The 14,817-nt window shown below is 36.9% G+C and overlaps 1 protein-coding gene across 32 annotated transcripts in view; it reads right to left on the bottom strand.

The window, feature by feature from the left end:
- The window catches only part of gphn (gephyrin), a 334,022-nt gene that overhangs the window by 133,131 nt on the left and 186,074 nt on the right, over positions 1–14,817 (bottom strand). For all 32 annotated transcript variants that reach the window (XM_062968004.1, XM_062968007.1, XM_062968014.1 and 29 more), the window contains one exon: positions 6,435–6,501. In XM_062968004.1, the coding sequence (XP_062824074.1) occupies positions 6,435–6,501 (67 nt within the window). The remainder of the gene's footprint in view (positions 1–6,434; positions 6,502–14,817) is intronic.

The following is a 14,817-nucleotide window of genomic DNA, read 5'->3' as shown; positions in this document are numbered from 1 at the left end:
TATTTCATGCTTTTCTTTCTGATTCACAACTCTAGTTGTTATACCTTGTGCTACTCCAAGAAACAAAAATAAATAAAATATTACACTGTTTCAAAAGAAGAGATGACAAATATGTTGTAACCATTGTGATATAAAACAGATTTTCTTTTGTTCCAGAAATAGTTCTATTTTATATTTATTTATTTAGCTATTTGAAGTACGTTCTCTCTTTCTCCCAGGGTTAGGATGCAAGGTCTCCATAATAAATGCAATACATTTTCAATAAATACAGGAAAATACACGCAATTAAACAAAATAAAATTGACTCTGGCAATTGGAACTATTATAAACATCTTCATTAATAATAAGGAATAAAATACATTCCATTCTTATATCAATTCATACACAAACATATAGTCTTTCAGACTTTTAGTATCTAAAAACTCTATTACGTTATACTATCCAAATTATTGATAAGTTACAAGTATACAATACCACAACGTCTTAGATAAGTATCAACAACTGATTACACTGGAAACAGATATAGGCATTCCCAAGTTATGAACAAGATAGGTTCTGTAGCTTTGTTCTGAAGTTGAATTTGTAAGATGGAACAGGTACATTTTAAAGTGTAACTCTAGCCATATACTGTCTTTCCCGAAAAATATGACAGTGTCTTAAATTAATTTTTGCTCCCAAAGATGTGCGAGATTTTATTTTCAGGGGATGTCTTATTTTTCAATGAAGAAGAATTCACATTTATTGTTAAACAAAAAAAATGAACATTTACTATATACTATACAGTAGTTGTCATCACAAACCAACATAGCCAGACAAACTGTGAATCCTATCAAGAATTTCTTGTTACTACCATTATTTCCATGTACAACTGGTATGCATGCTTTGGTGTTCTGTTTGGCAGGCGCTGGGCATGCTTCCAAACAAAAACTTTGCTACGTCTTATTTTCAGGGGAGGCCTTATATTTAGCAATTCAGCAAAACCTCTACTAGGTCTTATTTTCCGGAGATGTTTTATTTTCGGGGAAAACAGGGTACATATATACAGCTTTGGATAGCATAGGGAAGGGTTAACATGTCTGTGGTGTTCACTTTGGAGTCTGTGCACCTATTCAGAACGTTTCACCACACTTTCTGTTCCTGTGAAAATTGGATATTGAAAATTTCGGCTTGTTGTGGAAACAAATGTTGGTGATAAGGCTTCAGCAGAGACACCTTTTCCCATGCAATGAATTTCCCTTCCTAGGGGTAGATTTCTCTCACTTCCTGTTGTCTCACCCTCATTCTTAACTATGAGTCATTTGTAAACTGAATGTTTATAACTTGGAGACTGCCTGTACTGTGATATTGTGTCACAAATATCTCTCTCTCTCTCTCTCTCTCTCTCTCTCTCTCTCTCTCTCTCTCTCTCTCTCTCTCTATATATATATATATATATATATAGACAGATACCTATGTAGGTGTTTCTGACTTGAGATTTACTTGTACTTTAAATAAACAAAATCCCTCATTTTCTGCATCATTATGTTTGCCTGACTCTAGATATACATGTATTAGTTACAGTTATAACCTAACATAAAACAAGTATGCACACACCAAATCAATCTGTAAATGCTTGTATGGGAGATATGCATACAAATCCACCAGTGATGCAAAATGTTGTAACTATGTTAATTTGGTGTTCATGCTGACATATCAAATGCAATACAATTTTATTATCTTGTGATAATTAAGACTATATTGATTCTAAAACTTGTTTACTTATTTAATTCAATAACAAAATTATAGGGACATAAAGCTGTGCAACTCACATTAAAAAAAGAAAATTATCTTTATATAGTCTTTAGGTGCATGTCAGTCTTGAGAACAGATGTTTTTTGTACTAATTATCTTTGCTAAAAGCCAATTTTCTGTAGCATCTCATATGAAAAATAGGGAGAAGAGTTGAAATACCCATAAAAGAGAAAGGCAGAGATAAAAAGGGATTACAAAAATACTGTCTAAATGACAGGTGTTCTTCTCCACAAGAATGGCAGCATATCAGTGTCACAGTTTTGAGTCCTCTAAATCTGGCTCCAGGTTTGTGAAAGGTTCTGTTCCCTTTTCTTTAGAGAGTCAATGTGGTTGTGGATCTACCAACAGGCTAGGAAACTGCTCATTTAAAATTTCCCTCAATACTCTACACCAGGGGTCCTCAAACTTTTTAAGCAGGGGGCCGGTCCACAATCCTTCAGACTGTTGAGGGGCCAAATTATCATTTGAAAAAGAAATACAAACAAATCCCTATGCACACTGCACATGTCTTATTTGTAGTGCAAAACAACAACAACAATGAAAGAACAATAAAATATTTTAAAATGAAAACAATTTTAACCAACATAAACCTATCAGGCCAATGAGATAGTCAAGTTAATTAGGATTGTTGTTGTTGTTGTTGTGGTGGTGTGCCTTCAAGTCAAGTGGGCGAGCCAAAGTCTAAAATTATTTATTCATTCATTTACTACATTTATTTACTACATTTATATCCCACCCTTCTCACCCCGAAGGGAACTCAGAGCAGCTGTATGTACATACAATATATTATATTATTAGCATAGCACAATATTAGCATTATATATTACTATATTGAACTATACCACTATACTGTAATATTATATGTAATATATAACATGTAATTAATATTATTATATGGTATTATTATTAGTATTACATTGTATAACATGATAATATTATCAATATCATATGTATATATAATATATTATATTATTAAAACTGATATAAAAATATTATATTATAAATGAGGGCGGGGGCCAGGTAAATTACCTTGGAGGGCCACATCCGGCCCCCGGGCCTTAGTTTGGGGACCTCTGCTCTACACTAACACTCTATAACAATGTTCAGGAGATTCCACCTGAACATTAGGAAGAACTTCCTTACTGTGAGAGCTGTTTGGCAATGGAACTCTCTGCCACGGAGTGTGGTGGTGACTTCTTCTTTTGAGGCTTTTAAGCAGAGGCTGGATGGCCATCTGTCGGGGGTGCTTTGAATGAGATTTTCCTGCTTCTTGCAGGGGGTTGGACTGGATGGCCCGTGAGGTCTCTCCCAACTCTACGATTCTATGACACACTTCCAAGACAGACTGAAACAATTAAAATGGTTGGTGGCTGGATTTAGTGGTTGGTGGATAGCTATTACTGTCAGAAAAAGGCTACATTCACGACATGGGTAGGCAAGACTAAAGCAGGGATAAGTGCCACTGGAGCCTAAGCAGATGTTAATACCAGTGGGCCCAACCTGGGCACTTTGCTATCACAGCAGCACATGGAAGGGCAGGACATGTTCCCTCCATCTTTCATATCCCCTGCTTCAGTTTACTGAGATACCAGAATCATCAAATTGTGTCTTAAGTAATTAATCCATACCAAGTTGCAAAGCAATAACAAAGCATACCCCTGATTTAGAAGATTTGCTTAGAACACAGATCGCCAATATGTAAGCACAGCAAAATAGTTGGATAAACCAGCAAATGTTCTGTTGAGCTAAGCAGAGAAGTAGAGTGAAAATGGAATATACGTGAATTGTATTCCTCATGAATGTAGTCAAATGACCGATATGTGTGAGTCAGAGACCCCAAAGAAGAATGGGAAAACATAAAATCTGGAATGTTGCTAGAGCGTTAATAGCTTAATAATGGAGGATCATATTATTTAAAATGTGACGTGTCACTGGTTTTCAAACTTCGAATAGAAAGCCAATGGGGCATTTGGTGATGGAGAACAGAATAAATTAGAATCAGGATCAGTGAGGTTTTCTTTTTAGAACTCCTTCCTCTTACCTACATCATGGTCGTGCGTTCTGATGAAATTTACGTCTGAAGTTGCTATCTAACACGTACTTATCTAGAAACTGGTACCAATGGACTGTTGCATGGGATAAATGGTTAATCCAATTTTCCTGTGATTACTAACCTAGACAGAACCAAGAGGAAAGCCTTAAGTTCTAGCACTACTGGAGTATTCACCTTTTCAGGAAAAGTTATGCCAAGGCTATCTGCAGCAGAAAACTCACAGATGAGAGTTTAGCACTGCAGGCTAAACCACTGCGCTGCAGAAAAATCCTGCCAATCAAAAGGTCAGCAGTTTGGTTCTGGTTTGGGGTTGAGCACCTGCTGTTAGCCTCACCTCACCTGCCCACCTAGTGAGTCGTAAGCTTTTAGCAGGGAGGTAATAAAAGCACCCTTAATGACATCGATTGAAGGAAAGCTTCTTGGCATGGAAGACAGAGCAACAGCATCCCCCTTCCCGGGCAGAGTCAAGCACAGCTTCCAAGATGCCAGAAATAATATGGGAAAAATTGCCTTTACTTCTGTTGTGTTGTCTGTCCTTGTTAATTATATAATCTGCATTGAATGTTTGCCGTATGTGTGTCCTGAAAGCTGCTCTGAGTTCCCTTTGTGGTGAGAAGGCCAGGGTATAAATACTTTAAATAAATAAATGTACTTGGCTTAAATGCTGCTGTCAGTAGGTGCATGGGCAAAAAAGCATCCACATATCCCATAACAGTTTGAGGCCCAAGTGAGGTCATCCGGAGTTTTGGAGTTTGGTGCCATCTCTACGCAGATGACACTCAACTCTACTACTCTTTTCCATCGAAATCCAAGGAAGCCCCTCGGATACTGGACCAGTGTCTGGCTGCTGTGTTGGCCTGGATGACAACAAACAAGCTGAAGCTCAAATCTAAAAAGACAGAGGTCCTTCAGGTCAGTCGAACGTCTGACCGACGTATAGGGTGGCAACCTGTGCTCGACGGGGTCACACTCCCCCTGAAGACAGAGGTCCGCAGCTTGGGGGTCCTCCTGGACTGACGCTTAATGCTCAGGTGTCGGCGGTGGCTTTGCACAACTAAAACTCATGCGCCAGCTGTGACCGTACCTCGTGAAGTCGGATCTGGCCATGTTGGTCTATGTCTTGGTTACCTCCAGATTGGACTATTGCAACGCTCTCTACATGGGGCTGCCCTTGAAGATGGCCCGGAAACTACAGCTGGTCCAGCGTTAGACAGCCAGATTATTAACTGGAGCGAATTACAGGGAGCAGTCTACCCCCCTGCTCAACGAGCTCCACTGGCTGCTGTTTATTTTCCGAGCCCAATTCAAGGTGCAGGTTATTACCTAAAACCCCTAAACGGTTCAGGATCCACCCCCCATGAACCTGCACAGTCTCTTTGATCATCAGGGGAGGCCCACCTCTCACTCCCACCACCTTCACAATCGCAGTTGGTGGCGACGAGGGAGAGGGCCTTCTTCATGGTGGCCCTCCAGCTCTGGAACTCACTCCCTAGGGAGATTAGGCAAGCCCCTACCCTTCTAATCTTTAGGAAGACCCTAAAAACTTGGCTCTTCCAATAGGGCTTTGGTGAATGATCTTTGCCCTCATGTTAGGACTCGTCCGGGTGATCATTAATACCTCTGTTGCATTTTATTCTACTCCTTCAGTCAGAAATAGTTCCCATGTTTACCTCATCCCTAGCCCCTACCAATGATAACAGTCTCAGGTTACCTACTTCTTTTTAGTTTACATTCCTCACTGTATGCACTTTATGGCCCAGTCATTTTTATGCGCTTTCATGTTTTTATCCAATTCATGTTTATTTTTGGTGTGTTTTACTATGTTTTATTGATAAGTTTTTACTCCAATATGTCTTATTACAATGTAATATGTCTTATTACAAACTGTAACTACTTTGGATTGGCCCCGTGTAAGCTGCTCCAAGTCCCTTCGGGGAGATAGACGTAGGGTATAAAAATAAAGTTATTATTACTATTATTATACACCTCTAGAGCTTGGAAGCTTGGCCGGTCTTTATCCCAAGTTTATCTCCCCATTATCTCTTGTTCAGGGACTAAGCCAGAAACAGCACAAGGCAGACCAGTTTCTAGCACACAGAATTCCTAATGTTGAACCATCACACACTATACATCTTATTAGTGTTTAAGAAACATGCATAATGAAATTGGATTTCAGGTAATGTATAATTCGGCCCTGACATATTGCATATAAACCAAATAATGTCAATTAAAAGACGTTCCTTAATCCAGCCATCTGTTCCTCATACAAGATATTTGATGCACACAAAAGAATCTGCCTGTACAGAATAGCTTCATCTCTCATTTTAAGAAGGTTTAAGTCTATGATTAACAGATTCTTAAGGGAAAAAACCAGAAATGTACAGTACCTTCTCTTGATAACCTGAAGTAGGATGCTGCACTTTCACAAGGTTTAACACAATTGCTCATTAAAATATGGCTCATCCCTTCTTTTCCATTTTCCCATTTTATTAATAACTGTTTTAAGTCACAGAAGAAATAACGCAAACAACATTATTCATCACCCATAGTATCATAATATTTCATTGCTTTGCTGCAGTATATTGCTCACCTGTGACCCTTTCTTGCTACCTGGGAGATTAATTATGAGAGTCTTCCCTCTGATTCCACATACAGGTCTGAAAAGAGAGAAAGAGAAAGAGTACTGAAAGTCAATGCATGGGAAATAGCAACATTAACCAAGAATGGTTAATCGGACATAATTGTCTAATGGTTAAAGCAGGAGAAAGCATATGTTCAATAGAAATGACTTAATGGATCCCAGTGTACTTGTGTTATTATACTGAAAAATATGCAGTAAGAGTGATGGACTGATCGACCCCAACAAATGGCAATCAAATCATATGCCATTTTTGACCATATCTATTTAGGGTTTGGATTGACTTTGTCTTCATCTCAGACTGAGAGAATGTGACTTGCCCAGGGTTGCACAGAATGTTTCTATAGTTGAGTGAGAATTTAAATCTTTGTCTCCTGCAGTCCAAGTCCAAAACTGAAACCAGATTACTACATTGGTTCTCTAGGACTTAGGCAGTGCTCCCATTGAAAGGGAATCTAAATCAAGAAAATGCTTGAACACAAGCACTCTTTATCAGAGCTAGAGGGATGTTTATGGACCCTGTCTCCATGAGTCAAATGAAATATTGCAATGTCTCTTTTTAAAATATATAGCTGCAGCATCATATCAGCAGAATCAGCTTGTTCTCTCCATACTAAAAGAGTGGAAGAAGGAATAATTTCAGTTACTGTGCTGCTATTTCTGCTATAGAAAAATATACTTGAGAAGAAAAGCAATATCATTCTGGATATTAGATTTTTCTGTGAGTTATGCATCTAGATTTCCATGGAAAACTTATATTTAAACAGGATTTCAAAGTAGAGGATTCTTTTCCAGAGTAACAGTAATACACATTGCTAGCCTCTATGGAAAGACAGCTCTTCTTTTATAGAAGGAAATGGGGCAGCAGGGAACTATGGAGAACCTGCCTGTGACCACTCTATTACCTTGTACAGGGATTTACAGACGAAGGCATCAAGTGGACAACTGCTCTGGATGCATAGCTGTCCAAAAAACTGGCTCAAAACTCTCCTACTGGGAGAAGGCTATGTGCGACTACCAACCTTCCTGTCCCACTGAGAGAGGGAATACTGTTCAAACCTGTCTTGTGAGAGAGGTCTGTACCAAATAGCATACATTTGATAAAACAAATAAACATAAACATAAAACTAAACGTTTGTTTCCTCTGTCCTACTGAAGGAAATAAAGTCAAGCTATCTTCTCTCTTTCATTCTAATATCTCAGATTACTATAACAAAACTATATATGGTCATACAAATATGCAGTTCTACTCAGAAGTAAGCCAAATGACTTTCAAAGTTATTTCTGGGTAAGTAGTGAAGAAGAAGGTAGTGCGTTTGAACCATAACAACTGGGACAGAATAGGAAAGATTTGCCTGCTGATTTGGAGTGAGGGTAAAATGTTATTTCTGATGGTAGAAAAAAAGAGAATCAGACATGGACACTGAAAAAATGGGATGATGAAACTAATTCAAAGCAACCGAGAACTCTGTTGCTCCTCAGCTACAGAAAAGTAAAACAAAGTGGCTAGAACAACAAACTAGCTCTGAAATTCTAAGGGAGTAACATGGAAGTCACAGCAAAGCACCACAGTTGGGAAATATATAGAGAGAGCAGCTGAAAGAATTGCTGTTATTCTATCAATCCTTTCCAAGTAGTCAGAAAGAAAAAGTGACCCAAGAAACAGTATATATAACCTGAAAACAACCACCCATTTTGCATGTAACTCTCATACAGGACAATATCATTTGATGTGGAATTGTGGAATACAAAATGAAGCACAATACTCATTAATTTGTGGATGCTGAGTAGCAATGCCATTTGAATCACAGAACAGCAATGCCTGAAGAACAAAAGGGACTCCATAGTAGACTGGGTTCAGAATTTAGAGATAATATATGAGATGGAAAGTCATATGTAATTCTGAGATAAGAGTACAGAGGGAATCCACACAACAAACACTGGGAGAAGTAGAAGACAGTATGTGAATTTTGCGGCTTATTTCTCATAGTCGGCTTAACATCAGGTCCAGAACTGTGTGACTCAAATAATAGAATCATAGAATAATAATCATAGAATAATAGAGCTGGAAGAGATCACAAGGACCATCTAGTCCAACCCCAGCTATGTAGGCACACTGTGAAAGTACTTCCGGGAGGAAATAACCCTAACCTCTGTTTAAAGATCTGCAATGAAGAAGACACTCTTCGAGATGGTCTGTTCCACTGTGAAAGAGCTATTAGTTTAAGGATGTTCTTTCTAATGTTTAGGGTGCCTCTCTTTTCATGCCATTTTAATCATGTTCTAGTTTCAGCTTGTTCTCAGCTGCTCCATTTTCATTATGGCATCCCTTCAAATATGCCTGTCATAATCCCCCCTTCCAAGTGAAAATTTCCAGTTCTCTAAGTGGTTCTGCATAAGATACGATTTCCAGACAACTTACAATTTTAGTCACTCTCCTCTGAACATGTTATAGCTTGTCAACATCCATTCTGGATTGTGGTACCTAGAACTGGAAATCTGTCCAAAGCTGAAGAAAGTGGTACTATCACATCCCTTGATCCGGGCACTATGCTTTTGCTGATACAGCTCAGAACTGCACTGGCCTTTTTGACAGCTCTATCATAATGTTGGCTCACGCTAAGCTTGTGGTATATTACAACTCCTTACATCCTTTTCACATCTACTGCTATCAAGCCAGGTGTCATCCATCCCATATTTCTACATTTCATTTTTCCTGCCTAGGTGTAATACCCTACATTTATTCTCACTGAAATTAATTCTGTTTGTTTTTGCCCAGATCTCCAAACTATCAAAGTCCTTCCAGTTCACTTCCTACATACTTTCAAGCTGCTGATTTTAACATGAGTCTTAAAATTACATGGGATTAGGTTACTTGAAGGACTACTTCTTCTAGCATTAATGTAATGTTAAGAACATTCCTCAAAGCCTTGCCATCTTCTCAGGTAATGCAAGTAATGATTTCACGCAGAACCTTTTATATTCTTCTGTTATGCCAGTATTTATATTTTCTCATTAGAGAAATGTGCCCATGCCTCCATGGTTTTCTTTTACACACAAAGTGATTAAAAAAACTTGCCTAAGTTTTTGAGGAGCCTTAGCAGTCATTTTGGCAAATTCTGTTATCACCAGTAACTTGTTTTATTGTGATTTCCATTATTTATTGTTTTTATATTACATTTTTCTGTCTCTTCCAAGTCAATCAGAGATACACTGAGCACCAAACAACATCTTTGTCTCCATCTATAATAAAAGTTCTAAAATCTGTGGTCAGGTAATGCATTTACTAGGATCAACAAAAGGTGTATATCACTGTGAGTGCACACCTTTGAGATTTCCACATCAGGCAGACAAGATATTTCATAAAACCTGGTGGGGAAAAAGTTGATACTGAAGTCATGAGCAGAGTCTTTGAATGTACTATATGAAGCAATGTAATAGGTAGATATGCATATTTACATGGATAAAGCTTTACTTATTACAAAGAGTTTAAACAATACCTACAACTGTTAGGACAAATAAAAATGTATTGTTGAATTCCCTCACTAAAAAACAACAACTAGTTATTTAGATTTGTAAGCTCACAAGCTTCTTGACGGGCAAAGTAAAGAGAAATTGAACAATTATTTTTTAACCAAAGACATTACTTTTGGATGGTTCACTAAGTAAAGAAGTTAACAGAAACTAAATTGGATAGTGTTACCTAGCAACCTGAGGAAAAGTAATCCTCAAAGAATATCTGGTGGTAGAACTCATCTCCCTCACGTTGTCGTATCTCCCTTCTGAGCAGTTATTTTCCAGATTATAAATAAAACAGTTTTCACGTGCAATAATCGATGTATTGTGTTTGCTATGTAACTGAAAGGAATCTTAAGGCTTAATGGCATCCTTCAAGGTTTCAAGATTAAAGAATAATTAACATGAAATCCAATCCTATTGACATGATTTCCTTATCTCTCCCTCCCCTCTTTGTTCCTAACACTACAGATGAGGGCTGACCAGAACAGAATATAGTGGGACTGTTCCTTCAACTTTGAAACTATGCTTCCATTCATGCAGACTAAGAGAGCATTCACTTCCTTTGCTGCAGCATCATACTTCTGGCTCATGTTCAATTTATGATCAACAATCATCCCAAGATCCTTAAAGAACTATGATACTAGGCTGTGGCATAGCTGGTAAATCTCCAGCAGTAATAAGATCTACCAACCAAAAGGTGGCCAGTTCGAAGCTTGGTCAGGGTGAGCACTCGACCGTCAAGCCCAGCTCACTATTTGCCCAAGCAGTTCAAAAACAGCCTAGAGCTGTAAGTAGAGAAATTAGGTATCACTAATTAGTGAGGGAGGTATTTTACAACACCATAAAGAACAAGACCAGATTTGCGATGACAAAAAAAGGAAGGTGGAAGGAGGAAGTCCTGATTACTCTTCGTCATAGAGAATGAAGCAACAGCACGCCCCTGTGATTGAATCCAAACTCAACCTCCAAAGCATCGAAACTGGACTTTGAGACAACATACCTCCTTTCCATCTGTTCTGTCCTGTCGTGTCTGTCCAAACGGCATTGAATGTTTGCCGTGTATGTGTACTGTGATCCATCCTGAGTCCCCTTGGGGAGATAGGACGGAATATAAATAAAGTGTTGTTGCTGTTGTTGTTATTATTATTACTGAGAAGCTGTTGTTGTTGTTGTTGTTGTTGTTGTTATTATTATTATTATTATTATTATTATTATTATTATTATTGAGAAGCATCATTTGGAGAGGAAAATTCAACCAAAATAGCATTTCAGAAATGCTATCTGACTAGGCACACAGTCTATTGCACCTAGCACCTAGGCACCTAGCTTGCAAAACCCTGCTCTTCTGTTACTTCACGTGAAAATGTAAGATGAAGCTCTTTTTCAAATATTGTATACTTCTTGAGCCTAGGTATTTGCATAAATTGTTATTATTTTCTATTGGTTGGGACTGAGTATTATCTAAAGAAGGTACAAGGGATATTCAAGATCACATCCATTGACAATTCTGTTGCTTATCAAAACTATTTATAGAATCAGCAGATGGAAACAACTAAACATAAACCCAAAACAGTAAACAGATCACAGTAGTACACTACACCATATGGGAGAGGAGAAATTCTCCCAATAGCCATATATGCACAACTTGTCAATGTAGGTGGATTTGGTATTATTTATTTATTTATTTATTTACAGTATTTATATTCCACCCTTCTCACCCCGAAGGGGACTCAGGGCGGATTACAATCATGTTCAAGAACAAGAATCACATGGAGGAACATGGGGTGTGATTTTGATCCACAAGGACACAGAGATAGTGTTAAAATTGTTTTTGTGAAATCTCTGGGAGTAGGGAAGCATTGAATAGAGATGAATAGCCATCTTTTCCATCAAGGACCTTTTTCTTCTGAAAATTCTTTTTGGATTATGAAATATTTCTGAATTTCAAAATCTCACCATGGCTTTTTGAATTCTTAACTTTACTGTGGCTAAATATGATAATGTTGTGACTGTATGTACCTAAAGAAACAATATGACTTTGAATCTGCAAAACAAGAATATGGTCCATTTTTCTTCAACAATATCCTTGCTGATGTTGTCATATACTGAAGAAGTAATCAGTATTTATTGATTGATCCACAATGCCCAACAAAAAATTCCTGGTAACATTACAAAATCTAATTTTATTTTATTTTTAGATTAACGTATTAATTTTAAATTAGTAACGTTTTGTTTGCTGTCCACCACCTTTATAAAAGGAGCCCTCCTTATCTTGACAATCCAAAAGCATTGGTTTGAAACATTCTGCAACATTTTTCACAGTTGATTGGGGGTTAAATGTGATCTGTACATAATCTCATACAAGTTTTCTTTTAAATTACTACACAAAGAAAATGTTATTTCTTTGGAGCACATTTTCCTACATATATCCATACGGATATCATTCCCAAGTATTTGGGCCCACTTAATCATGTACTCTTTTTGACAAGTTCATTTTCTGTATCTCTTTTCAAAAGGCATGTATACATGTTTTTAAATTGACATCATCTTTGCACAACTCTGAGCAAAATTAATTTTCTTCAACAACTTTGATTGCATTTCTCTTATGTTAATCTAATCTGTCCTTAAGATGCATATAAGTAAACCTATTAAGACCTTTACCTTCCTTAGAAATAACCTCTATTGATTTGAACTATCTTGTTCAAAATACAAAAGATCTTCATTGGGCAACTATCTCTAATTTTAACCCATTATTTCCTTTTTTAAAAAGGCTTCCTGCAATGACAAAGCTAATATTAATTTAGGAAAAGGTCTGTGCTTATAGGAAACCCACATTTCTTACAGTGATTTTTAAATTCAGCATGTCTTTAACGTTATTGTACAATACATAATGCAACCCAAATCTTTAATTGTGATCTTCAAGTTTCAAGAGTCTCACAATTCTTCATTCCTTCAGTCATACAAAACAACAAGTCTCAGAATATGATTTGATATTAGCAGCCTCTTTTCTTCGGCTCATGCAATGTTTTAAATTTTATTCTGGGTTTCTTTGCCTGCCAGACAAATCTGGAAATTTTCTGCCATTCCACAAAAGATATTCCACTTCTTGTAAGAGGATTCATTTGAAATAGAAAAAATGTTTTGGCAAAACAATACCTTTTATTATTTCAATTCTATCCAGAAGGAATAAATTTAACTTTCCCTTGTTTCATGAAAGTCTAGAGGAAATAAATCCTCTTGCTATTTCTGAACATTTTATATCTCTAGCTTTGTATCATTACAGTGAAAATTATGCATATCAAAGTCCTTTTGCCTCTCCCATTTTATGTTATTTTCTCTAATGTTGCTACAAACTGGAAAATAAAACTCTAGCTTCATACATTTCCTAATCCCTACATATCTAACCACCTTTAATTTGCTGGTTTTGCTTAAGGACACTTCTATGATATATGCAATTTTTATTCAAATTACTTCCAAAAGGAAAAATGAAGATGAACATTCCACTTTCACAGCACCTCCCCAACCAAACATTCCACTTCCTAAAACAACACAAAACAAATAATAACAAAATGCACCTATACTTCTGAAATTTTGTAGGCATTAAACTTTAGCTACATGATATGCTGGGAATTCAGCTTTCTATGTGGGCTAGATCTGGTGGCAGTTCAGTCCAGCAAGAGCTGGAAAGCCATGCATTGCATTGTATTTCATAATTACAGTAGAGTCTCACTTATCCAAGCCTCGCTTATCCAAGTTTCTGGATTATCCAAGCCATTTTTGTAGTCAATGTTTCCAATATATCATGATATTTTGGTGCTAAATTCGTAAATACAATAAATACAATATAACATTACTGCGTATTGAATTACTTTTTCTGTCAAATTTGTTGTAAAACATGATGTTTGGTGCTTAATTTGTAAAATCATAATCTAATTTGATGTTTAATAGGCTTTTCCTTAATCCCTCCTTATTATCCAACATATTCGCTTATCCAAGCTTCTGCCGGCCCGTTTAGCTTGGATAAGTGAGACTCTACTGTATCGACAAAACAAGGAGTGTGTAAGAACATCCCTTCTTAGAAACCTGCAAACTGTAAAATTCTCTAACAAACAAACAAAAAGACTACCATCCAAAACACTAAACTAAAAACCAAACAACTTTGAACTCATTTCTTTGAGACTCAGCTGGCTTGATGTGCAACTATGCCTGCAAATTTAATCACATTATCTCAAATAAAGCCCAAAAAACATTTAGAGGTAATGATATACAAACCCTGTACTTTTTTGGAATTTGATAATGCCACATTTCCTTAAATTCTGATAAACAAAGAAGTATTCATTTTCTAGGACAGTCAATGGGACATTCCAATAAATTTGGTTTACTGGACCATGACTCAGGCCTAGACCAAGTCAAATTAGTCAGTGTTCCAATTAGTCAAAGTGAATTTGAGCTACTTTCCAGATTGCTATTGGGGGTGGGTTGGTCTAAAACCAATCCTGTGATCATGCCTCAAAAGTAAAGCATGACTCTGCCACAAAACACAAAGAGAAACTGCATTAACAAATAATGTTGGGCTAGATATATTAGCTAACACCATACTTTAATACAATTAGGAATTCAAGAAGGAAAATCTATTTGACATTTCTGAGGCAATTCATGTCCTTTTCAGAATAGAACAAGGCAACAGAAAATTAAAATAACAACCCAATTTTTAAAAATTTCCAATAACATGTCATTTTGTGGAAAAGACTCTGACCCAAAGAAGACATAATTACAGATAAATATGTTTCAAACATTGATCTGTCTTCTTTATACA

Source organism: Anolis carolinensis, chromosome 1, assembly GCF_035594765.1.
Source record: "Anolis carolinensis isolate JA03-04 chromosome 1, rAnoCar3.1.pri, whole genome shotgun sequence".
In the NCBI taxonomy this organism is placed as follows: domain Eukaryota; kingdom Metazoa; phylum Chordata; class Lepidosauria; order Squamata; family Dactyloidae; genus Anolis; species Anolis carolinensis.
Note: the sequence above shows the minus strand (reverse complement) of the source record. Positions and strands in the feature narration are given on the sequence as shown.